Raw genomic sequence first — 26,667 nt, forward strand, 5'->3', positions numbered from 1 at the left:
TGGGTATAAAGTCCAAACGCCTTACTTTTGCCACAAAGCCCTTCACAGTCTGGCCTGATGCACTCTCTTTTTTGCACTCCTCGATCCAGCCACACCGAATCACTTTGTTTTTCTAAAATGGCCTCAAGCGCCTTCTCCCACCAGGAACACAGGGAATTTATTTTTTTCCATGTCATACCCCTCACCACCACCCCACTCCACCCCATCCCCGCCCCGGTCCCTACAACAATGCCAAATACTCAAAAATTGGGAATGGAAGCCTTCGGGAATTTTAAATTTGATTCCTCATCCCGAAGATGCACCCTCAATTCCCAGACTGCCCCTCTCTACTGTCAGAACTCATCGCGAAGCTTCCACTCTCACCAAAGCCCTCCCCATCGGCCCAGGTTGGGTTAGGACCCATTCTAGGCGCTCACAGGCCCCTGGGTTTCCCCGACCCCTCTGCCCCTGCCTCCACTGTCCCTTCTGGGGGTCACTTTCTGGACCGTGGGGGCTCTGAGGACAGGCATCAGGATTTTGGTCATCACTTGGTCCCCAGCATCACGCAGCACAGTACTGGGCCCAGAGCAGGCATCAAGTGAGTTTGTCAAATGCTCTGGCAATGTGACAGAAGGAGAGTGCAGAACTCGAGGGTGACAGTGCTGGGAAAGCCTGAACCACACACGTTTTCACTAAGTGGGGTGAGGTTGGGGGGCAATTTTCTCCAGTGCACCCCTGGATTGGGTGGTTTAAGTCTCCTTGGACCAGTTACTGCCGGTTAGAATTTGTCAGCCAAGCCATCCTGCAGTTTGCAGAAGCAGTGTAAGACTGGAAAAGATTTTTCAGTGGGGTGAGGGTGGGTAGGGAGGGCAGGTTTGGAAACCGAGGAGTGGCTCAGCTAGGCCTGGAAAAATTGTCCCCAAGGAACAAAGCCAGGGGACCGTAGATTCCAGAGAGGAACATGATGAGGAAGGGGACAACTCTTCTTCTTTCCCCTCCTGAACCGGCCTCACTGAAGCCCCATCCCCAGGTCGAAGTTCTCAGGCTCCCTCACATCTACCCTCTCCTTCCCTCCCTATGGCCCCTACTTTGGCCCAGGTCCCCCTGGGCTCCCAGCCTCCATCTCTCCCCTACCAATCCACCTCCACAAAGTCGCCAGGGGAAGCTTTATAAAACACAAACGTGCCGCTGACCTTCCTCAACTCCTGGACTAAAACCTCAGAAGTAAAGCTCAACCTTTTTTCACAATGACTGCACAATTTACCTTACTCATACGAGCCTCTCAGGTCTAACCTCTCCCTCAGAGGAGAAGTATATTCACTATCGGGCAGCAGATTCAGATCGTCAAAGGAGCCATGTTTTCCCATCTCCTGGCCTTCTGCTCATGTTGTTCCTTCATGCCCGAAAACCTCCTCCTGCCTCCTTACTGATCCTTCAGGTTTCAGCTCAGGCCTCCCAGTCTTCCAGAAAGCCGTTTTTGTTCCTCAGGCTGGGTCAGGTATACCCTCTGGGCTTCTGCATCAGAGCCCTGACCACTCTGTGTGGTCACTGCCAGAGACAGGGCTGCCTCCCCCACTAGACTGTGAGATCTGTGAAGCCAGGATTTCTGTCACCTCTGGGTCCCCAGCACAGGGCTGGGCACAGAACAGGGACTCAAACTTGCTGAGTGAATGAATAAATGAACACCCAGAAAATCTTATAGAGGAAGACAGAGACCCTCAGCTACCCAAAGCCAGAGAGGAAGAGTCACAGAGTTGGGTCCTCTAGAATAATCTGAAGCGCTTGGCTCAAAATTTATTGCTCCCTGACTCCAGGGCTGCCTTCTGTTTGTTCCCCATTTCCCAGAACACTGTTCTCCTGGATGCTGCCAGAGGCCTAGTCGTACTGGTGGGAGGGGTAGGTGGTGCACCCATCGTACTCATCGGTGGTGAGGCAGCGTAGCATGAAGTGGCCCAGGTCATGTTTGGAGATGACCCTGGAGGGCCCTTTTCCATCCAGGGTCACAGTGTAGGCTCCAGTCAGTGGCTGGTCCCCTGTGAGGCAAAGACAGAGGGGCCGGGTGAAACACTCTCCTGATCCACCCAGGGTGCCTACTGTGTGCTCAGCCAGCATAACGGCCAACAATGTATGCAGGGTGCTTACATGCAGGGTGTGCAGGGTGCTTGTCTATGTCTTCATTCATTTGACAGATTCTTATTAATGACCTATTCTGTGCCAGGGACTGGGTATATAGAAAAGGACAAAAGAGACAAGAATGCCCGCCCTCAGGAAGCAGATGTTCACTAGGAGAACGCAACTAATGACATTTTAAAAAAAGCAAACCAGGCAATATGTTGGATGGAGAGACATGAAGCAGAGAACAGGCTAAGAACTGTCATCAACCCCACTTTACAGATGGGCAAACTGCGTCTCGGAGAGAGGAAGGACTTCCCAGGGTAGCCAGGGCAGTGAGTGGCAAAGGCTAGTTTTGAACCCAGTCCTGCTTCAAACATGATGATGCTTTCCTCCTGCTCTACCCCTCTGGGAGGACTAAAGGACATGCCCCAGGTATGGGTCAGCATTTTATAGCAGGGGAAGAGGAGACACATTTGTAAATAAGATCTCTGCAGGACCTATTAAGATGAAGCCAAGCTGAATCAAGGTGGGTCTTAAACCAATCTGACTAGAGTCCTTCAAGTACACTTGGACCTGGTCGTAGGGATAAGGAGGAGACAGTTTGCCATGTGACAGAGGCAGAGACTGATTGCCAGCAAGCTGCCACCTCGAATACTAGACACTGCAGAGAAAGCAGGACCTACGGAAACCTTGATTTTGGACTTTTGGCCTCCAAAACTGTGAGACAATAAATTCCTGTTGTTTAAGCCAACCAGTCAGTGGTACCTGTTACGGTAGCCTGGCAAACTAAACTCTCCTGACCTTGAGAATAAGGCAATGGCATTTCCTGAGGCTTGAGGGACCACTAGATTTTTCTCAGACAGTGGGGATAACAGATAGGCAGGGCTGCTGTTATGAAGACATCTAGTGGCTTCATTATGATATTAAATATAATAACTACTAGAAAAATGTCCCTTTACAATGAGGAGTTTTGACAGAGCCCAACTTCACTTAGGGGTCAAATGCAATATCACCAATGGAGGGACAACCTAGAATCATGTGCAATAAGAAACATACCCTCACCCCACCAAAAATGTTTAATCTGAATCTGTGAGGAATCATCCAGAAAAATTCAGAACGTGGGACATTTTTAAAAAATCACCTGACTTGGTCTATGTCATGAGAAACAATAAAAAATAAAAATAAAAAGGGCAGAGGGATTGTTCCAGATTAAATGTGACATGACAACTAAACGCAATGCATGATCCTTGATTAGATCCTGATGGGGAGAGGGGCGGGGATGAAAAGATATTTTTTGACAAATGTGAAAATTTCAATTTGGAATGTGTACTAAATGATAGGAAAGAATGAATGTTGGTTCTTCAAGGTATGTTAATGGTACAGTGGTTCCAACTCAAATATCTTTCGTCTTGGGAGATGCCTGTTGAGATATTTAGAAATGAATAAATATCACTATGTCTGCAAATTACTCTAGTAGGTCAAAAACAACAACAATAACACATAAATACACACAGAAAGAAACAGAAATAGAGATTGAAAGTCAACAGGGCAAACTATTAACAACTGATTCCAGACCTTAACCACAAGCCATAAACCTTTAATTCCTTCAGCTTTTAGAAGCTTTGAAAGTTTTCATGTGCACGCACACAAAAACCTACAAAATATTATTCTATGTTAAATAATTTTCAGGTATGACCTCTCTGAGCACTCACTGAAAACCCAGGAGGTCAAGAAGTTAGTATTATATACTTGAAAGTGGTTTAAATGGGAAATTTTATGTTGTATATATGTGTGGCTGTTTGATATTATTTTTGAATTCCAAAAAGAGATATTATGTTTGTAAATTGGTCTGTTCCTCTGGGCATGATACCCTTTGATTGACTTACATTCAAAGGCTTTATGTTTACTTGATTGAATCAAGATTAGAGCTTTGATTCAACCATATCGTTAGGGTGTGCAGGGTTGAGTCCCTGCTCCCTTGGTGGGCTATATAAACAGATGCTCAGTCAAGAACACAGAAGTAGATGCAGGGGGGTGGGGAGTATATGGGGACCTCATATTTTTTTAATGTAACATTAAAAACGTAAAGACCAAAAAAAAAAAGAAGTAGATGCACAGAAGAACACAGAGGAAGAAAGACAGCTCCACAGACATGGCGAGACCCTGGGAAAAGAGACCAGCCATTCATCTGATAGCTTACAGCTGACCTTGTAAAGAGACCAGAGCAGCTGAGCCCAGAAAGAAATGAGTCGCAGGAAGAGAAATGAGCCCTGTGCCAGCCTACAGCTGAGATCAGAAGAAGCTGGACCCACAGAGCCTCAAGAGGAAAGAAGAGGCTGAACTCTTGCAGATACCATCTTGCTTCAATATGTGGCAACAGAATTTGGTAAGGAAATAACCTTGAGTTGGACTCTTTAGAGCCTTATAACTGTAAGCTTTTACCCCAAATAAATACCTTTTATAAAAACCAACAGATTTCTGGTACTTTGCCTAGCATCCCTTTGGCTGACTAATACATTACCCTCCCCCTGCCAAAAAAAAAAAGAGTATTATGACCTCTGTATAGAGACAAGGAAACTGAGGCTCAGAGAGGTGAGGCCATTGGCCTGAAGTCCACACAGAGCTGGGGCTTGAATTATCAACCAGCTACTCCACCATGCAGCTACACTGCTGATTCAAAGCTTAGGATTCTGGTCTAAATAGGGTCCTAATATACCCCCTAAATGGAACCTAAACACTGAACCTTTTTTTGAATCCCTGAAGTGTCAGGGGCCCTATAAGTCAGAGAATAAAATAGGCTTGCTCTTCCAATGGGCAGGCACAAGTAGAGGAGATTCAAGTACCCTGGCTCAGGGCCTTTGCACTGCTGTTCCTCCTGCCCAGTCCTCTCTTTCTCTAGATAGTCTCCTGACTTGCCTCCCTCATTGCATGAAGCCCTCTCCTTAGAAAGATGCTAAATAAACAGCATCCCATCATTCCCTTTACTGTGCTTTATTCTTTCTTCATACCCAACTTAATACCTTTCATCTCTGTATTATCTATCTATCATCTATCCATCTAGCCACCTAATATGTCTTCCCCATTAGAAATGTAAGCCTCATGAGAGTAGGGTCTATATCACCAGTAATTATAGTGGTGGCCAGTTCACATGCAAGAAACATTTGTTGAAGGAATCGGATGTGGCTCAAGTGATAGGGCTTCCACCTACCATATGGGAGGACCCGGGTTCAATCCCTGGGGCCTCCTGGTGAAAAAGAAGAAGAGAGAGCATGCCTGAGTGGTGAGCCAGTGCCCATGTGGAGAGCCAAGTGCCCGTGTGGTAAGCCAGTGCCCGTGTGGCAAGTTGAGTGCCCGCGCGGTAAGCCAGTGCCCACACAAGTGAGTCACACAGCAAGATGATGACGCAACAAAAGAGAGACAAAACGGAGAGTCAAGGTAAACAGCAGCAGAAACCAGGAACTGAGGTGCACAGCTAACAGGGAACCTCTCTCCACATCAGAGGTCCCCAGGATCAGATCTCGGTGAATCCTAGAGGAGAAAAAATGAGAAGACCGCCCCCCCCCAAAAAAAAAGAGAAATAGATACAGAAGATCACACAGCAAATGGATACAGACAGCAAAAAATAGCAAGGTGGGAAATAAATAAATAAATAAATTCTTTAAAAAAAACACAACATTTGTTGAATGAATAAATCTCTCATTATGTCTGACCCTTGTTTCTCTCTCAATATCAATTTCAGACCTGGGAGGAGAAAAGAGGGTTCATATGTAGTGTGATGGTTTGAAGCTGTATTTACCCCAGAAAAACATGTTCTTAAAGCTAATCCATTCCTGTGGGTGTAGACCCAGTGTAAATACAACCTTTTAAGAAGGCTACTTCAGCTAAGGTGTGACCCATCTCATTCAGGATGGGTCTTAATCCTTTTACTGGAGGCCTTTATAAATGGGTTGGGGAGAGAGAGAGAGAGAGACAGAGAGACAGAGAGAGACAGAAAGAGAGAGAGAAAGAGAGGAAGGGAGAGAGTGAGTGCACTACAGAGGTGAGAAGCTCCAATCAATGGAACACAGAAGAGAAGGGAGAGACCAGCAGATGCCACCACGGGCCTTGGACCCATGTGGCAGAGGATCCAAGGGTTGTCTTCGGGAAGAAAGCAGCGCCTTGTTGATGCCTTGATTTGAACATTCACATAGTCTCAAGCTGTAAACTGATAATTCCCATTGTTAAACGTCAATTCATTTCATGGTATCTGCTTTGAACAGCCTCGCGAACGAACACACGTAGTTTACCGGTTCCCTCTAAAACACCACAGTGTGCGGTTCGTCTGTATTAGTTCTTCCAACAAATACTGATTGTGCACCTACTATAGGCCTAAGTACTGGGAATACTGCTCTGACCAAAACAAGACAGAAATCCCTGCCTTCAAAGAGTTTACATTCTGGTGGGGGAGACAGATAGTAAATAAGATAAAGAACATAGGTGGTACGCGTGGTGATGGTGAGGTCCAAATCCCTCCCCTCGGATATGGGCCAGTATGGTGACACGCTTCTAATAAACAGGATGCAGTGGAAGTGGGGCTGAGTGACTTGACACCAGGCCATAAAAGCCAACGCGGCTTCCACAGGGCTCTGTCCCTGGGGACTCTTGCCCTGCCAGCCAGCCACCATGCTGGGAGGAAGCCTAGGCAGGTAGGTGTTCTGCTTCGAGCCCCAACTGAGGTCCCAGCCGACAGCCTGCATGGACAGCCTGCATCAACCTCCAGACAGGCCACCCAGGAGGAAGCCCTCAGGGTGACTCCATTCCCAGCTACCATCTTGTTGCTGGAGACACCTGGTGCCAGAACCACTCGCCGAGCCTCCTCAGCTCCCAGCAGGGAGAGCGGGTCACATCTCTAAATTTCGGGTGGTTGCTAAGCAGTGATAACTGAAGGTATGTCAGAAAGGAGGTAAAATAAAATGGGGTGGGAGTGGGGGGGGAAGAGGATGGAAAGTGTTGGGGGGGGTTGGCAATTTCAGGGATGTGATTGACTGGATGCTGTACCAGGACAAAGGCATGTTCTGAATCTTAATCCACATTCCTGTGGGTGTGAACCCACTGTCAACAGGACCTTTTGAAGATGTTATTTTTGGTTAAGGTGTGGCCAACTTAATCAGGGTGGCCCTAATCCCTATTATTAGAGTCCTTTATAAACAGAAGAAATGTGGGCACAGTGAGTCAGAGAAGGCCTGGCAGGAAGAAGCTGGAAGTCAGGGCACAAGGAGAGAGCGGCGCCGTGCCATGGGAGGCAGAGCTGCAAACCAAGGACCCCAAGATGACGGGAAGGCAGCACCAAAACACTACAGAGGGAGGAAGCACAGTCTTGCCTACGCTTTCATTTTGGACTTCTTGCCTCCAAACTACTGCAAGGCAATAAATTCCTGTTGTTAAGCCAGCTAGTGTGGTATCTGTCCTGGCACTCTGGAAAAATTAGGATGGGGGTCCGGGGAAGCCCGCATGGATCTCCCCAGAGAGGGGGAGGGAGTAGGCCGGTGGACAACTCACCTATGTGTGGCGGCATCACGGCAACGTACTTCAGGCCTGACTCCTGCAACACCTTGTGCATTCGAATGTGGTCATTGGTCAGGTCCTGCAGTCTTGGTGGCACCTTGGCTGGGTCCCAAAACAGGAAGGCTGGAGGGCGGGGAGAAGGCACGGGGCAACATTAGCCAAGGGGTGAGGGCAGCCTGGTCGGGCCCCCAACCTCCAGGGCCAACACGGGCTTTCACATCTGGTGCCAGGACAAAACCCTGCAGGGGCTCCTCCCCATCGCCTGCCGGCTCCTCAGGGCAAAGGCCGGGGAGTCCTCCCTGAGCCCCTCTTTCTCTTACACCCCGTAAGGGCTGTCAGCAAACCACAACAATTCTGAACCTGACCACCTCTCACCCCACCCGGTCCTATGCTCCTCTCTGGCTTCCCTGTGGCCCGCCCTACCCCCAGCCTGACCCCCAGACCCCCCACCACCACCCCTGCAGCCAGAGGGACCCCGTGAACACCTGAGTCAGACCAGGGCCCTCCCTGCCTCCGTGTCTCCACCAGGTGAGGCCCCAAGGCCTCTCTCCCTGGGGCTCATCAACCCTCTCCATAGGGAAGTCAGCTCCGCAGGGCAGGAAGTGTTCACGGTCCCACTGTGTGCTATGTGCTCACTCATTATTCCCTTGGCCTCAGTCAAGTTATCTTAAAAACTGACAATTATGGAACAGTCATGCCGTACCAGGAGCCATACTAAATGTTTTAGGAGAAATGTGGAGAAATGGGTAAGAGCTTGGACTCCTCCTGGGTTCAAATGTGGAATCAACCTATGGCCAGCTGCCTCAAATCCAAGAGGTAGCTTGCCGGGTTTCTTTCTAATCCTCTCAAGCACCTCCTTAAAAAACAATTCTCTCCAGGCTCCCGAAGCCCTGAGGATAAAACCCAGGCTCCTTAGATGACAAGGATTTTTCTAATCCTCTCCCCTGAAATCTGTATATGGAGATATTCTAATAGTTGGAGGATAGAGGGAATTAGTGTTCACTTTCTCTCTTGGTGGTTCTAGAAGAGAAAATCCTTTTCTTAGGAGGTGGTGAAGAGGTAAAGTGTCTGCACCTTAATTTCAAATGGTTTAGCAAAACAAAAAACAAAAAAAATTTGTGTGTGTGTAGATAAAGCAATTCGGAAAAATATTACATTTTGAAGCAAGGTGGGGGAATATGGGTGTTTGCTCTATTCTTTCAACTTTTCTGTTTGAAAAATTTCATAACAAAAAATTGGAAAAATATGATAAGGAAATGCACACTAAAGTAAAAGGACATGATAAATGTGACTTACCCTCAAATACAGAAAAAGAAGTGGGGAGAGGGAGGAAAAGATAAATGTAGTAAGATATGGGTGTTCTTCTTTTTCTTTTAATGGGTGTTTTTGCAACTCTTTTTTAGCTTGAAATTTTTCAAAAAAAATTTTCAATAGAAAAAACAAATAAAGCAAAAAAGAAACAATTTCAGACACACATTAGAATAGTTTTCAAGATAAATAATATTTTAATGTGATATTTAAAAAAACACTTTTTAAAATAAAGACTAGTGCTGTGCCCGCACATAAGAATTCAATATTAAAAAAATCTACATTCCAATTTTTTCATATCATGTCTGCATGGCTTTTGCATTATTTTTGCAATTGTCCTGTACATTGGAAATTATTTCAAAATGAAAAGTTTATTTTAAAAAATGAAATACTATATAAAAAAAATCTAAACAAAAATTTTTGAAAAAAGCAAGTAAGCAAGCAAGCAGATTAAATCCAATTTTACAATTCTTTTCAGAGAAGCAAAAATTGTTCTGACCTCTCAAATCAATCCTTTAAGACATAGAAAAAAAGGAAAATTAAAAGCGGCCCCCCTAAAATTGCAGGTTTAATATTATTTTTACTATTTTAACGCCTGGGGAGAAGCCATAAAATCATTTGCCTCCTGACCTCCAGCGACACTGGCCCTTTTTTAGGCCAGGTCTCCGTGCCTTGGCACTTGCTGTCCCTTCTGCTGCCTGGAGCCCCTCCCTGCCCTCCGCCGTATCCCGTTCCTTCTCAAGGAGGTTTTTTGTGTGATACAAACAAAGCTGAGAAGTGTGGACTGTGGAGACGGACAGCCTGGCTTCCCAGCCCAGCTCTGCCAGCTCGCAGCTGTGAGAAACCTGAAAGCCCAATGGCCTCCCTGTGCCGGGTTCCCTTAACTAAATAAGGCCATCCAAGGGAGACAGTAATAGCAGCGGGTATTTAGTGGATCCTGGTAATTACATGCAGCTACCGCAGGAGTTTGGTGAAGATTAAGTGGCTTTCACCCCTAAAGTGCTCACATAGCACTTGGCACACAGTAAGTGCTCGATAAATGCCCTTAGCATGACCCGCTTCTTGCTGCGCACCCTGTAGTCTTCCTTCTGGATGATTCACAGCGACTGTCTGTTTAATGTCGTGCTCCCTATAAATTGGGAGCTCTGAGGCTAGAGACCTGGTCTGTCCTGGTCACAGTGCTATCACTTCCTCCAGGAGGAGCCCCCTGGGCTCTCCCCAGGCTGCAGCGGGCACCTCCTCTAGGCACCCACGTCCTCTATGCCTGCGCACCCCTGCTGGCCTGCATCTGATGACTCATCTGTTTACCCCCGCTCTGGTCTGTGAGCCCCGAGAGGGCAGGGCCGAGGGCTGTCTTGGTCATCACCTATCCCCAGCAAAGTTCACACACAGTTGGTGCTCAGTCAGTGCAGTAACTCGGAATGGCTTTGCTGCCACCTCTCAGAGCCCCTGGGCTGCGGAAGCAGACCTGTCCAGTACCTACCGCCCCCCCCCCCCAGCTCAGCACCACCGCCACGGCCCCGCCACCCACCCGAGGTACAGGCCACGACCTTGTCCACGCTGTGAGCCTTCATGGCTGCCACGATGTTCCGCGCACCCTCGGACATCATTGTGGTAGGACCTTGGAGGGGACAGAAAGTGGCGGTCACTCGTGGGTGGCGGCGCTGGCGGTGGGGGTGGCAGGGGTGGGGCTGGAGGCGGGGGGTGGCGCTGGCGGCCGGGGCACAGGGGAGGGCCGCGGGCAGAGGGGGGGGCGCAGTACTGAGGTCGGTGCCGGTGCCCAGCAGCACGATGACGGCGTCCTGCCCAGCCACGGTCTTGTCCACGTCGGCAGCCTGCCGGACGTCGCCCACCACCACGTGGGCGGGCTGCGGCCCCTCCGAGGGCAGCCTGGCGGCGTCCCTCACCAGCACCGTCACTTCATAACCTGTGGGCAAGAAGGCCAGAGAGACAGGTCAGTGGGCTCGGGGACTGCCACCTGCATCCGTCCCCCCAGACCCCCTCTTCTGGGGCAGTGGTCTTCAGACATTTTTGCTGGCACACCCACAGCAGATATTCAGGCTGGTCTGTAAACAAGATGCTCTGAGGCCGGCGAGGATGCCCCCTCTCCCAGACCTTCTCAGACTTCCCCCACCATCCAGCAACTAAAGAGTTAACTTAGGGCCCTGCACTGGTCTGCACCCCCATCTGTGGTCCAGGAGGAAGCAGGTACAGCGAGCACGATGTGAGCCGCCCCAAAAGGATGCCCAGAGCTGGCATTCTCCCCAGACCCTGCCCCTGGGGCCTCACTCCCGAAGGCCTGGCCCCGCCTTCCAGGTCGTCAGAGATTTTGAATATCGGCCTCTGTAAGGCCCCTCCCAAAATAATTTTGGACAATTGTGTCCCACCCCCTCCCCCACCCCCAACACATACACGTTTCAACGTTGACAACTCATACGTTTCTCTGTTTTAAACAGTGGCAAAGGATGCTAATGTTTGGGTGGGTTGTAAATGGTGATATTTTAAAAATGAAATTTGCTAAATATCATTTTCTAAAAATAAATCTGGCTGATTCCTGGCTGGGGCAGGGAAGGGACGAGATGAGCCTGGAACATCTTGCAGTGCCGGCAGAGAAGGAAGTGCTTAAAGAATGATGGGGCCATGGCGAAAGGACACAGAAGCCACTAGAAGGGGCTCCCACTGGGCAAATCAGAAACAACATAAGTCTGAAAGAATACTAACAGCAATGAGTCGAAACACATCAAATATATTAAAATCTGTGAGAGTATAATGAGACTAAGAGGGAAAAAACACTCTCATTGGCTGCGATTAGAGGATTAACCCATTACTCTGAAATGATAAAGGAAAAGGAAAACTAAAATTATTTATCTTTTTTAACACTTTTTAAAAATTAAAGTTAATAGATCACACAGAATGTTACATTTGAAAAAATAAGAGGTTCCCTGTTTATTTATCTTTACAGCCTCCATCTACTTCAAAAATATGTGATGGCAACAAATAAGACAGGAACAATGACTTCCGGGGAAATGATGACAACGAAAATGATTAATATTTATAGAGCACTTACTATTCTCCAGGTGTCAAATGCCTTACATATATTAACTCACTTAATCCTCAAAGCAACTCGGTTTGAATAGCAGCCCCGCTACTAGCCAGCTGTGTGACCCTGGGCAAGTTATGTGATTACTTTGGGTCTTAGGGCCTTCCTTTGCAAAGTGAGAATACGTTATAGGGTGATTGTAGGTTTAAATAATATATCTAGAAGTTTAGTGTAGTCAGTTGATTTTTGACCAAGTTGCTAGGACAATTCAATGGGTAGCAAAAGACTTTTCAAGGAAGGTGTTGGAACAACTGAATAGCACATATAAAGGAATGAAGGAGGGGAATGGATGTGGCTCAAGCAGTTGAGCACCCACTTCTCACATGGGAGGTCCTGGGTTTGGGTCCCGGTGCCTCCTAAGGAAGATGAACAACAAGCAGACAATGAGCAGGAGCCATCCTGGCGGGGGGGTGGGGAGAATGAAATTGGATCCCTACTCTTATCATATATAAAAATTAACTCAAAATGATCAAAGACCTAAATGTAAGAATTAAAACAAAACTATGAAACACTTAGAAGAAAAGACAGGCATAAATCTTCATGACCTTGGATAGTTTACTCAATATGACACCAAAAGCACAAGCAACAAAATAATAAAATAAATTGGACATCATCAATATTAAAAACTTTTGTGCTTCAAAGAATACCATCAAGAAAGTGAAAAGAGGGAAGTGGACCTGGCTCAACTGATAGAGTATCTGCCTACCATATGGGAGGTCCAGGGTTCAAACCCAGGGCCTCCTGACCCGTGTGGTGAGCTGGCCCACACGCAGTGGTGCTGCGCACAAGTAGTGCTGTGCCACGCAGGGGTGCCCCGGCACAGGGGAGTCCCATGAGCAAGGAGTGTGCCCCGCATCGAGCCGCTCCCGGTGAGAAAAGTGCAGCCTGCCCAGAAGTGGTGCCACACACATGGAGAGCTGACACAGCAAGATGACACAACCAAAAAAGAGACACAGATTCCTGATGCCACCAAGAATACAAGTGGACACAGAAGAACACACAGCAAATGAACACAGAGAGCAGACAACGGGTGGGGGAAAAAGGGGGAGAAATAAATAAAATAAATATATATTTTTAAAAAGTGAAAAGACAACAAAACCACAAAAAAGGAGAAAATTTTTGCAAATCTTATGTCTGATAAAGGACTTGTATCTTAAATATAGAAAGAACTCCTACAACTCGACAGCAGGACAAATAATTGAATTTAAAAGTGGGCAAAAGATCCTGACAGAGAGTACTCCAAAGAAGATAAAAGAATGGCCAATAAGCACGTTAAAAAAATACTAAACGTCATTAGTCATAAGGGAAATGCAAATCAAAACCACAATGTGATACCACTTCTACTTAAGTCGGATGGCTATCAAAGAGACAGATAATAACAAGTATTGGCAAGGATGTGGAGAAATTGGAACCCTCATGAACTGCTCATAGGAAGGTAAAATGGTGCAGCCTCTCTGGCAAACAGCCTGGCAGTTCCTCAAAAGGTTCATATTACAGTTACCATATGACTCAGCAATTCTACCCCTTGGCCTATAACCAAGAAAAATGAAAATATTTGTTCACATAAAAACTTGTGTACATTATCTATGACAGCTAAAACGTGGAAACAACCAAAGGATGAATGGATAAACAAAATATGGTGTATCTATGCAACGGAATATTATTTGGCAACAAAAAGAAACAAGGTACTGATACGTGTTACAATATAGATGAACCCTGAAAATATTATGTTAAGGGAAAGAAGCCAATCACAAAGGATTACATATTGTATGGTTCCATTTATATGAAAGGGCCCAGAATAGGCAAATCCATAGAGACAAAAAGTAGTTTAGTGGTTGCCTAAGGTTGGGAGATTGGGGGTAAACTGGGTGACTTTTGGGGGTTTCTTTCTGGGGTGATGAAAATGTTCTAAAATTAATTATTGCGGCAATGGTTGTACAACCTGTGAATACATAAAAATCCATTGAATTATATTCTTTAAATAGATGAACTGTAGGGTATGTGAATTAAAGCGAAACAAAAGTTGCTATAAAAATACAAGCATGGAAGCAGCTATGGGTCAAGCAGCTGAGCTGCTGTTTACCATACGGAGGACCCAGGTTCAATCCTCTGGAACTCCTGGTAAAAGAAAAGAAAAAAGAAAAAAAGGCATCCTAGACCTGTGTGGAGAGGTGATGATGCAACCAGATAGAAACAATAACAACAACAACAACAAAAATAGAATGCTCTAGGGTTTTTAATTGTTCGATGGCTTCATCCCCAGCCCCCTCTCTCTTGCCGGGTCCCTGCCCTGGGCCCCCGCCTCCTGGCCCCGTCTCACCCCTCCCATCTGTCTTCTACTTGGCAGTCAGAGGCATTCCCACAGTTCTAAGTATGCCCACTCTGCCCTTTGTGACCCCAATGCTTTGTTTTGAATAAAGCCCAGACTCCTCACTATAACCTTTAAGGCCTCTGGGATCTGGTCTCTTCTCTCCAGGAGCCTCTGTCCACTCCTCCCACTCCATCTCTTTCAGTTCCTCAAATGCACCACACTCAGTTTCCTGCCTCCTGGCCTTTGCACAGGCTGTCCCCTCTGCCTGGAATACCCTTTTACCTTCTTTCTCTAGGTCCCCGGAGGCCCCTGTGCTTCCTCTGTCAGGGCTCTAATGCTGACCTGGAGGAAACCAAGGGCCCTGGGGTGCAGAGACTGTCCTGTTCACGGTCATCTCCCTGGCCCTTAGTAAACAGAAAAGCACAGGCTATACTGCCCCACAGACCTGGGTTCAAATTCTGGCTATACTGAGAAACCTCATGTAAGCACCTTCTCCGACTGGGCCTCAGTTTCCTAATCTCTAAAATGAAGATCACAATAGCCAGCGTTCCCATCACGTGACCCCGGCCACAGGGAATGACACAAAGGCCACACCACCCTCGCACATCAGTGCTGCCCGTAGGCTCTGAGCATGCGGGGCTTTCAGGATCCGATGCAGGCACCGGTTAACATCGGCCACGTATTGGTTAAAATAGACCCCAGGATATTGCGGGTCTCTTGGGAGGAACATATCCTCATGGGCAGTGGTAAGGGTTCAGTAAGCCACTGTGTGGAAGGCCTGAGACGGTCCCAACACAAGGTCCCTGCAGGACAAGTGAGTGCTACTAGAATTGTGTTACTGGTGATAAGGAACCAAGTGTTAGCCTAAGCTCTTTCAACAGGCGAATGTAATGCTTTTGTTTTTTAAATTTAACACAGCCCACATTTAAATTTTAATATCCACATGTGGCTAGCATGTGGCTAGCATTCCAAACAACAGTTTTAGAATTCACAGATATTTTACCCTTTAAAAAGAATAATAGCATTTGTAAGGTATTTTCAAACTTTTTTTTAACAAATCCCTTACTGTATTTACTTTTTCTTTTAATTTTTTTATTTTATAATAACTTCAGACCTATAGAAAAGTTGCAACAGCCAAATTCCCCATATTTGCTTAATTCTTCTCTTTATGCGTGCTTATTATAGATAATACATTATATATTATTATAGATTCATATATATCATTTTTTCCTAAACACATGAGTGTAACTTGCAGAGGTCATTCCCCTTTCAAACTTTAAAAATCTCAATCTTTGACACAAAATGGATTTCATAGCCCAACCCAGTATACACAACACAAATCCATGCCTGTACAGTTGAAACAAACGTTTCATAAAATTATTTAACATGTAATACACTCTGATACATTGTTAACAATGAAATATATTTCAGAACTCATCATGACCAACACTTTCAAAAGACTGCACAACCCTACAAAGTTGATCTTATTTATTGTCCCCATTTTGAGGATGGGGAAACTGAGGCAATCTTCTGTCACTAGGTTAGGGTCACACGCTAAAAGATACAGGAAGTAAAATTTTTAATTAAGTGAGTCTGGTCCAGAGTCTGTAGAATTCAATGCTAGGTTGTAATCTGAGGTCAGTAATCAAGGAGTGTTATTAAGCACCAAATATGTGCCAGACACTTTTCTAAGCACTTTCCATATATTACCTCATTTAATCATCCCAGGAGGCCTCACTGGCAGGTACTGCTAATTCCACCCCCATTTCACAGAAAATATGCATGACAAGGCACTTGACCAGGCGCATGACTCATACCTGGTGGAGCTGGGGTTTGAATGGGATTTGAAGGCAGGCAGGCTAAAGCCAGAGTCTGTGCTTGTGGGGACTGTTGGGCCTACAGAATTGTCCAGGTAAATAAAACCCCAGCCCATTCAAGCCCTTCCTTCTGATGGGGACAATGTTAGAGCCACTGACAGTGTGAAGGGAGAGCCTCTCCCAGGCCCCAGCGCCCAATTCCCCTGGGTGCAGTTCCAGCTATGACCAGCAGGGTGGGCAAGTAGAATTCGGGATTCAAGAGTGAAAAATAATCTAGGAATCTGGAGTTCGAAGATGACTCAGCATCTCCTAACTTCCCCCGGTTCCTTCCTTCCCCATCCGCTCCATCCCCCAAGTGCTTATGGGCAGATTTGTTTCTCCCTCATCACGAGTCAAAATCCTTTGGAGGTCTCCCTGGGGAGGGGAGACCAGTGGACCTAATGGGAAACTCTCAAGCAGAGTCCCTTTGAGGGAGGGCTGGGAGACGGCAGGGAGTGGGGTCCTGGCGGCCTCACCCTTTTGAGGCACCCAGATGCTTGTTATCTTCAGAGTCACTGAGTCCAGCAGGGGTGGAGCCCAGTATCTGGAAGTCCCAGGCCCTCTAAGGGGTTGGCGAGGTCTGGGCTGTGGGGGGCAGGGAATGCTGAGATGCTTACCCCCTTTCCTAGGGCAGATCTGAATTTTGCCCCAAGCCTTTACCCATGTCTCCACGATCCCCTTACCATTAGGTGCTCACAACACAACCTCCTACACCCCACCCCACCCCACCCAGACACAACTTTTAAAATTTCCAGTCCTAGTGTCCAAGTCGAGTCCTTGGACTTTTGGCGGGTGAGAGCACGGGCTAGGTTCAAATCCCAGCACTGCCACTTGCACACACTCTGGGCGTCATTCTTCTCATCTGTCAAGTGGGCTAACAATAGTTACCAAGTCTCGTGAGTGCTATAGGAGTTAATACATGTGAAAATGGGGCGGTCCCGGTAGACAAGCGGACACCCGGCTTAGTAAATCCTCTACGCAGCATTTCTAACACCATCTCCTAAGAGTTCTGGATTTACTCATGGTGGTGTCACCTGCAGCTCCCCAGGCTCCCAAGGCTAATTCCTGTGCCTTGGATCGGATCTCGCGGCCTCCCTCATTCTGCCCCCGCGGCCAGCTGTTTTGCGCCCTGGGTCCTCACACAACCGAGGCACCGAGTCCCCAACCACCTCGGCCCGGCCCCGCCAAGCCCCTTTCCCCTGACTTCCCCCGCGCGCCCCGACTCATGCCTGCTTGCACCGCCTGAGCCAGGGTGGTGAGCCCGGTTCTGCCGGTGGCACCAAAGATCGCGATCTTCTTGACCGCCATGCTGCAGGGTCGTGGGCGGGAGGCCTCCGGATCCCTGGACGCGCAGGAATCCACTGGCTGCTGGGCCACCTGCTCCGCGCCTCCCTAGTCCGAGCCCCGGGACGGGGCGGGGCGAGGCCCTGCGCCCCGCCCCACCCCTGTGTTAGCCACGCCCCGCAGCGCGGGCCGGGGCTTGCGGCCGGCCAGGCCACGCCCCCAGCGGGGAAGACGGCGGGTGGGCGGGGCAGCTGGCAGCGGGCGCGCGCGGGCCGCCGGGCCAGTTCTCCCAGCCCGCCCCTTGAGCTGGGAGGCGGGGCCTGCCCCTAGGAAAGGCGCGGGGGGAGGAGCTAGCAGAATTTCCCGCCCAGGGCCCCGCCTCCGCGCCCTGGCCTCCCGGGGCGGGGCGAGAGCAGACCACGCCCACTAGCCTCTTTGGCCACGCCCACCGGCCTCTTTGGCCACGCCCACCGGCCCCTTTGCTCACGCCCCCTCTGCCAGGGCCTCGGGGCGGGTCTGGACGCTCACTCACTCGAAGCCCCAGGGCCTCCTCGCGGCTGCGTGGGGAGAAAGAGAGGGAGGGGGGTGTAGTGTGGGTGTGTGACACCATGTAACTGCGTGTCTGTGTGTGACCCTGTGTGACTCTGGGAATGACCCAAGGGAGAGCATGACTGTGGGCGACCCCGTGTGCCATCTTCTTCAGGCAGCACCGCGTTGCATCATGTGTGGCACTGCATGTGGCAGGCTTGTTCCTGTGTGACCTTGCGGTGACAGTGCGTGGGGCAGTGCATGTCAGTCTGCAAAGCTGTATGCATCCGTGACGTTGTGTGATATGGTGTGCGGGGGACAACATGCGTGAGATGGGCTGTGTGGGAGTGTGTGGGCTCTATTTGGCTGCGACAGTTGTGATGCCGTGTGTCATGAAGGATGTGTGACACTGTGATCCCATTTGAGTGTGTGGCTGTGGACATTACTATTCTTGTGATGCTATTTGTGAGACCCCCACAGACCGTGTGGTGTGTGCATGTGTGACAGTGCAGAGCATGTGACCCCAAGCAGGTACGTGACTGGTGTGACAGGTGTGAGTGCGTGACAGTGTGATCGGGAGGCCGTGTGACGTGTGAGAATAGACACTCTGTGACTCCCTGGGAGCGCGTGATAACGTGACATGTGTGCGTGTGTGTGACACTGCGTGGGTGGTGGTGACACTATTTGAGTGCCTGACAGTGGGTGACGTTGGAAGACACTGTTCCAGGGTGGGACACCGCGTGAGTGTGTGGCTGCACGTTTGACCCTGTGTGACCTCATCTGCGGAGGTGACATATGGGAGTGTGTGGACGTGTTTGTGACGCTACTTGTGACCCAGCGTGTGTGGCAGTGTGGCGGTGTGTAGCCGTGTGTGTGCCCGCCGCCACCTCTGCCCCGCGCCAGTGCACCCGTGTGTCGCCCGCCGTGGCCGGCGTGTGACCCGCGCGGGCCCGCGCCGCAGCGCGGGGGCTGGCGAGGCCCGCGGGCGGGAGGGGGTCCCGGGGGCGCGCCGAGCACGGCGGCCGCGCAACTGGGGGCGGCGCGGCGGCGGCCACGGCGGCGGCGGCGCATGCGGATCTGGCCGAGCGGCGGGGCCGGCGGGGCCGAGCGGAGCCGGGCCGGGCCCGGCGCGGACGCCTGCAGGGAGGGCGGCGGGGCGCGGCGAGCGGCGGGGACGGCGGCGCCGGGGGCCGCGGGCCCAGGTGAGCAGCGTCAGGGCGCACGCCCTCCCCCTCGGCATCTCCCCGGCTGCCCGGGCAGCCCTGCCCGGCGCGTGGCGGGCATGGCCCGAGTCCCCGGGGTCCCACGGGCTGCCAGGGAGCGGGGGGTCGAGGGCAGCGCGAGCCTCCGTGCCCCGGCGCAGGCCGTTCTCCGCGCCACGCGTGGGTCTCCCCCCGGCCTTGCCCTTCCCAGCGCCTCTTCCTTGGCTGCAGTGACTGGCTCTCTGGGAGAGAGACGCAGCCTGCAAAGAGTTAAGGCGTCCGATCCGGACCCCGGCCCAGCGCCGGCGGCCCTTGCTGGGGCAGCAGGACACCCGTCCCCACCTCCCCCACAGCCTGCTCCTCCCTTCCTTCCCCTTTCAGTCGCGAGGCCGGAGATGCTCCCGGCCTGACGGAGAGCTCAGGAAGTGCTAAGCGCCCTCCGCCCCATCCTTAGGTGTCCTCCATCGAGGAAACAGTTGCTATCGCCACTTAACAGAGAGGGAAGCTGAGGCACAGGGAGGCCAGCTTAAAGATACTGGGTTACAGATAGAGTAGGAATAAAGCAGGACTTGAACTCATTTCTCTCCGAGTCTTGAACAGGCATTTCTACCTGCTACAGTGGCCAGAGATGAATGATAACAAGGAAGAGTACTGAGGGCTTGTTGTGTACCAGATACCCCTTGACCTGCATTATTAACTCATTTAGTACTCAAACACCTGGGGGATGTGGGCGCTATCATATCCCCATTTTCCGGAAGGCCAAAAGGAACCTAGAAAGGGGAAATGACTTGGCCAAGGTCACACAGTCATGTGCCCACTTCCAGCTTTCATGGAAGGAGGGAAAAATAAGATTGGATTTTGGTGTGTCCACCAAAAGGGGCAGTCTCCACCACACTGACCAAGGCCCAGACTGTACCCTGCTAGACTCTAGTGGGTTGGCAACTGTCTGGGTCTTTTGATAAGGGGGTCTTGATCTTCTAGTTCCCTCTTTCCTTAATCTCAGAATCAGACCTGGGTGACCCAGAGGGTAGAGATGTATCTGGTGTCACCCACCCCCTTAAATTTCATATTTACAGTCTAGCAGGGGTCTAGAGCCTAGCTCTGGGAGTCAGATGATAAACTGCTTATCTATTGCCACTGTAATGCTGCATAACAAACCACCCCCAAATGTAGTGTCTTGCAATACTGTTTCTTTAGCCCTGAGCCTGAGGCCAGCGATTTAGGCTGGGCTCACCTGGGTAGTTCTGGTCTCAGCTGGCTCACTCACAGGTCTGGGGTTGGTGGCAGTTGGCTGCTCTAGCTGGCTTCGGCAGGATCGACTGGGGCCTTGGACCTGGGCTAGCCTGGGCATGTATTTCCTGTGGCCTCAGTGGAGCACAAGCGGAAACATGCAAGGTCTCTCCAGTCTCAGGCTCAGAACTGGCGGGCACTTTCTCCTAATTCTATTGGCCAAGGCAAATCACATTGCCAAGTCCGGAGGCAAAGGGCGGGCCATGTCCCCCCACCCCCCACCCCTCCATCCCTGCCTTTCTGAAATAGGATGACACTGAAGAGTTCTGTGGCAAAGGGTATGGATACAGGGAGGAAGAAGTGGGGCCGTAAATGCAATCTATCCCAGTTCCTGCATTTGAATCCTAGCTTCCCTACTTAGTAGCCATGTAGCCTTGGGCAAGTGAAGGCTTTTCTGTGCCTCAGTTTCCTCCTCTGTAAAATGGGCCTAATAATAGCCTATCTTTAGGGAATTAGATATGTGGGAATTAAATGAGATAATGCATGTGAAGTACTTCACACAGGGCAAGTGCTCAATAGTAATTACTGTTATTACTGCATGATACAGTTCTATTGATAACAAAATCATTGTTCTAATCATAATAACAGTGACCATTTACCAAGCTCTTAGCCTCTGCCAGGAGCTAAGTCAGATGCTTTACCACAGTCCCATGAAGTGTTCATGGGGGACATCATTATATCCACTTCAAAGACAGGGAAACTGAGGCCCAGAGAAGGAACAGGACTTGTACAACACCACTGGCAGGTAGTCACTGTTATCCACGGGGCCTCTGGGCTCAGACCCCATTTCCAGTCCTAACCTGCCTCTCCGCACTGCAGGCCACAGCTTCCCCGATGGCGCAGGTCCCAGGTGAAGTGGACAACCTGGAGGGCCTGCCTAACAACAACAACCCTGCTGCCCGCTGGGAGAGCCCGGATCGGGGCTGGGAGCGCGAGCCGCCGGCCGCCTCCACTGCAGCCGCCTCGCTCTTTGAGTGCTCGCGCATCAAGGCCTTGGCAGGTACCAGGGGAGATCTGGGGTGCGGGGAGAGAAAGGGAGGAAGGGAGGGGGCTGCTGAGATGGTACCTGCGTGCCTTAGTGCCCAAGAACCTTGAAGGGGTGGGAATAGAGTTACGGCCAAGTAGAACTCAAATCTTTAGACCAGCACTGTCCCAATGGAACTTTCCTTGGAGACATAAATGTTCTGCATCTGAGATAGTCAATACGGTAACCAGCCACCAGTACATGCAGCTGCTGAGCCCTTCAAATGTGGCCATTGCAACCTGAAGGCCTGAATTTTTCATTTTATTTCACTTTAATTAGTTTAAAATTAAATGGCACACGTGATTTGTGGCTGCTGCATTGGGCAGCGCAGCCTTAGTACCTCAAAAATGCAGGATCCCAGAAATGTGGGACTTTAGAGCATTCACCCTTAGAATCCCAGACTCTAGGAAATGCAGAACCATTGGATCTCAGGATCTTCCCCCTGATTACAGGATCACGTATTGCATTTAATAATTGTTACCTCTTACTCTCTTTTTTCTTTAAGATTATGGTAACATATATACAACATGAAATTTCCCATCTCAGCCACCCCTGAGCATATGATTGAGGGCATTTAATCACATTCATAATGCTGAGCTACCATGTCCACCATCCATTACCGGAACTTTCCATCACCCCAAACTGAAACCCTGAACTCATTTTGCATTAACTCCCCATTCCCCCCTCCCTGCTCTGGATAACCTGTAATCCGCTTTCCGTCTCCATGAATTTGCATGTTCTAGTTATTTCATATAAATGAAATCAGACAATATCTGTCCTTTGTGTCTGGCTTATTATTTGGACATTAGGATCTTAAATCATCACCTCAGAGGTACTTTGAACTTTAGATCTATAGAAATGGAGTCTCTTGGAAACACAGAACTTTATAATCACAGCCCTTAAAAGTTCCCATCATTGGCTCTTAGAAACCTTGATCCTTAGAAAACAAAACCCTAATACATATAAAACCTTAGAACTTCATAATCACAAATTTTAGTGTCTCAGATTAGAAAAGTAAATCCAGAGAATTTTTTTAAAGATTTATTTTTTAAAAGATGTATTATTTTTCCCCCCTCCCTTCATTGTCCGCTCTCTGTGTCTGTTTGCTGTGTGTTCTTCTGTGTCTGTTGTATTCTCATTAGGTAGGCTCTGGGAACCAATTCTGGGACCTTCCGGAGTGGGAGAGAGGCGATCATTCTCTTGTACCACCTCAGCTCCCTGGTCTGCTGTGTCTCTCTTCTGTGTCTCTTTTTGTTACATCATCTTGCTGCATCAGCTCTCCGCGTGGGCCAGTACTCCTGCGCAGGGCAGCGTTCCACGTGGACCAGCTCACCACATGGGCCAGCTTGCCTTCGCCAGGAGGCCCTGGGTATTGAACCCTGGACCTCCTCTATGGTAGATGGGAGCCCAATTGCTTGAGCCACATCCTCTTCCCTAAAGATTTATTTTTATTTTATTTATTCCCCCGCCCCCTTGTTTGCACTTGCTGTCTATTCTGTGTCCATTCACTGTGTGCACTCTGTGTCTGCTTATCTTCTCTTTAGGAGGCACCAGGAACTGAACCTAGGACCTCCTATGTGGGAGGGAGGCACTTAATCACTTGAGCCACCTCTGCTCTCTGCTTTGTTGTGTCTTTCATTGTATTTCCTCTTTGTGTCTCCTTTTTTTTTCTTTTTTTTTTTTTTAAGATTTATTTTTATTTATTTAATTCCCCTCCCCTCCCCCGGTTGTCTGTTTTCTGTGTCGTTTTGCTGCGTCTTGTTTCTTTGTCCGCTTCTGTCGGCGTCGTCAGCGGCACAGGAAGTGTGGGCGGCGCCATTCCTCAGCAGGCTGCTCCCTCCTTCGCGCTGGGCGGCTCTCCTTACGGGTGCACTCCTTGTGCGTGGGGCTCCCCTACGCGGGGGACACCCCTGTGTATCAGGGCACTCCTTGCGCGCATCAGCACTGCGCTTGGGCCAGCTCCACACGGGTCAAGGAGGCCCGGGGCTTGAACCGCGGACCTCCCATGTGGTAGACGGACGCCCTAACCACTGGGCCAAAGTCCGTTCCCTCTTTGTGTCTCCTTGCTGCATCATCTTGTTGCATCAGCCCATTGCACTAGCTTGTTATCTTGCTCGTCTCCTCCAGGAGGCACCAGGAATTGAACCTGGAACCTCCCATGTGGTAGGCAGGAGCTCAATCACTTGAGCCACATCTGCTTCCCTGATCCAGAGAATTCTGATGGAGGGTGACCAGCTTTTCGTCGATTGGCTGGGACTTTCCGGGTTTTAGCACTGAAGCCCTCAGTCTTAGGCAAATGGGATGGTGGGACACTCTATTGTCTTAGAACAATATAAGCAAAGACCAGAGAACTTTATAGTTATAGAATCTTAGAATCTTAGACCTCAGAAAGGTAGACCCTGAGTCTTAGGACTTTAATCTTAGGACTTTAGACCAGCAATGTTCATAGGGCTTCAGAACCTCAGAAATGTTTAACCACAACATTAAAAGTTTATGAGGGAGCAAAGGTGGCTCAAGTGATTGGGTGCCTCCATCCCACACAGGAGGTCCTGGGTTCAGTTTCCAGTGCCTCCCCCCATAAAAAGGAAGAAGATGAACAGAGAGCAGACAGTGAAAAGTTGGGGGTGGGGGGTGGAATAGATAAACATAAATTTAAAAAAAAACACAACTTTATGAGCAGGGAGTGGATGTAGCTCGAGTGGTTGAGCACCTGCTTCCCATGTGTGGGGTCTTCAGTTCAATCCCTGGTACCTCCTGAAAAGAAAACAAAACCTTATGAGCAAGAAGCAGGCGTAGCTCAGTGGTTGAGTGCCTGCTTCATACCCACAGGGTCCCGGGTTCACTCCCCAGTACCTCTTACAAGCAAACAACAACAACAAAACTTTATGAGCAAAGACCCTGAAAACTGTCGGCCCTCAGAGGCTGGTAACTTCGTCATCACGGCCCTTTAAAACATTAGACCTGAGCGCCTTTGGCCCCAGGGACCTTAAACCATTATAAACCTGGAGCATTATAACCATGAAATATAGATTGTAATATTCATGAAATCTTTTTAAGCAATTTTATTGATATATATTAATAAAGCATATAATCTATCCAAAGTGTACAATCAATGGTAATTGTATAATCACATAGTTGTGCACTCATCACTTCAGTCATTATTATAGCATTTTTATTATTACAGTAATAATAATAAACAAAAAAAGAGATGAACAAAAAAAGCTTTACTCCATAATAATCACCTCTGAATTTCTTTATGCTTCCCCTGCCATACAGAGCTGCTATTCTGTTTCTGTCTTTCTAATTTATTTGTATTTATATTTTGTATAGATGGAGTCAATAAATATATAGTACCTTTTGTCTAGTTTCTTTCACTTAGTATATTTCTTTTCTCTTTTCCCTTAATGGTAGATTATTAATATATTACTTTGTCCATATTTTGCTTTGGTTGTATTTTTGCCTGATAACATTAATTAACATTTTGTAACATTTCAGTTTCAAAGAAAAACAGTTTTGTATACACAATATTACCCTTCACAGCCCTTTAAAACATTAGACCTTAGCACCCTTCACCCCAGGGAATTAAACCATTATAAACATGGAACATTACAATCATGAAATATAGATTGTTAAATTCACAAACTCTTAAAACCCTAAAGTCAGAATCATTTCCCTCAGATTCTGAGAACTTTCTAGCAACTCAGAATTTTACAATCATAGGACCTTTGATACTAAGATTCCTGAACTTTACAGTTATAAGATGCCCAGCAGGGGTATCAAATTCATATGCCACCAGGGCAGCCGGTGACATAAACGAGTGGTGAACCAGAGGACAGGGCCCTGGTCACCCAGCTCCAGCCATGGGGAAATCTGGGCCCAAAGTTATCAGCTCTGATTTTTATCTGAAATATCTCCATAAAAAAAAAACAACTAAAAAAAAAAAACACCTTTATGTACCATAAAGCATGAATGAAATCCAGTCCAAGCCAGTTTCCTCTGATCTAGAAACTTAGAATTACATAAGTGTATGTATTAGTCAGGGTTCTCTAGGGAAACAGAACCAGCGGGAGATATCTGCGAATAGTATGCAATTTTATAAAATCATCTCACACAACTGTGGGTATGCACAAGTCCAAATCCTGTATGGCAAGCTGCAGCCAGGGGCTCCGGTGAAGTCCTCGATGAGGTGGTTCCCGGGAGACACTGGCTCTCTGAAGTCGAGATGGGAATTCGACTTCAGTGAGATGCAACTCACTGCTGAGGACAACCTCCTCGGTCGATTGCAGATGTAACCAGCCATCTGTGCAATCAACTCACTGATGATTAAAGTCCATGAAATGCCCCTGTATTATAATTAGCCCAGCACTTCTTTGACCAAACAACTGGGCACCATTACCTGGCCTAGTTGACATATTGGCCTAACCATCACAGTGTATATTCATGAAACTTAGAGTCATGCTTTTAGACTCCTAGAACCTTAAAAACTTGGGACTATATCAATTTAGAATTCTACAATTTATTATTTCATCCACAAAATATTTATTAAGTGTTTGCTCTGTGCCTGGCCCTTGTTGGACAAAGTGAGGTATGCAGTGGTGACTGAGCCCACAGGGTTCCTGGGCCAGTGGAAGAGACAGATCTAGCTAGGCAGAGATCAGGGTAGGGATGGGGGAAGCACAAGGGCTGTGGGAGCCCAGAGGAGGTGCCTGATCCAGCCTGGGGAGTCAGGGAAGGCTTCCTGGAGGAGGAGGTGCCTGAGCTGAGGCCTAAAGGATGACTAGGAGCAAACTTGAGAGGTAGAGAATGGAAGAATATTCCAGAACAGCATAGCATACTCTCCAGAAGTTGAGAGTAGTTGGAGTGAGGAGGGTACAGTGTGAAGTAAATGATGACTTGGGAGGAGCCAGTGGAGGCCAGCTGTTAGGGTTCTTGTTGGCCACCACAAAGGGCTTGAGGGCCCTAGGGAGCTATGGAAAGATTCAAAGTGGAGCTGGGAGCTGATAAGAAGAGAATCTAGGACTTTTCAAACCCTAGAACCACCAATTCAGAGAACATCAGTGCTGGACACCTCAGAGAGCATCTGACCCAGATGTTCTATATGGTTTGCTAAGGCTCTCAAAAGCAGA

The 26,667-nt window shown here is 48.6% G+C and overlaps 2 protein-coding genes across 2 annotated transcripts in view; one reads left to right on the forward strand and one right to left on the reverse strand.

Annotated features, from left to right (window-relative positions):
• Nucleotides 1-1,748: 1,748 nt before the first annotated feature.
• Nucleotides 1,749-17,629, reverse strand: BLVRB (biliverdin reductase B). Its single transcript, XM_004455428.5, has 5 exons — nucleotides 17,443-17,629; nucleotides 10,709-10,873; nucleotides 10,478-10,567; nucleotides 7,633-7,761; nucleotides 1,749-2,012 (listed from the first exon to the last, which is right to left on the reverse strand). The coding sequence occupies exons 1-5, from the start codon at nucleotides 17,519-17,521 to the stop codon at nucleotides 1,855-1,857; spliced, it is 621 nt and encodes a 206-aa protein (XP_004455485.1). The 5' UTR covers nucleotides 17,522-17,629; the 3' UTR covers nucleotides 1,749-1,854.
• Nucleotides 17,630-19,182: 1,553 nt separating this feature from the next.
• The window catches only part of SPTBN4 (spectrin beta, non-erythrocytic 4), a 76,219-nt gene continuing 68,734 nt past the window's right edge, over nucleotides 19,183-26,667 (forward strand). Inside the window, 2 exon segments of the mRNA XM_058280271.1 lie at nucleotides 19,183-19,227; nucleotides 21,337-21,517. Of these exon segments, the coding sequence (XP_058136254.1) occupies nucleotides 21,352-21,517 (166 nt within the window). The 5' untranslated portion in view covers nucleotides 19,183-19,227; nucleotides 21,337-21,351.

The sequence above is a fragment of the Dasypus novemcinctus genome, chromosome 18 (genome assembly GCF_030445035.2).
Source record: "Dasypus novemcinctus isolate mDasNov1 chromosome 18, mDasNov1.1.hap2, whole genome shotgun sequence".
NCBI lineage: Eukaryota > Metazoa > Chordata > Mammalia > Cingulata > Dasypodidae > Dasypus > Dasypus novemcinctus.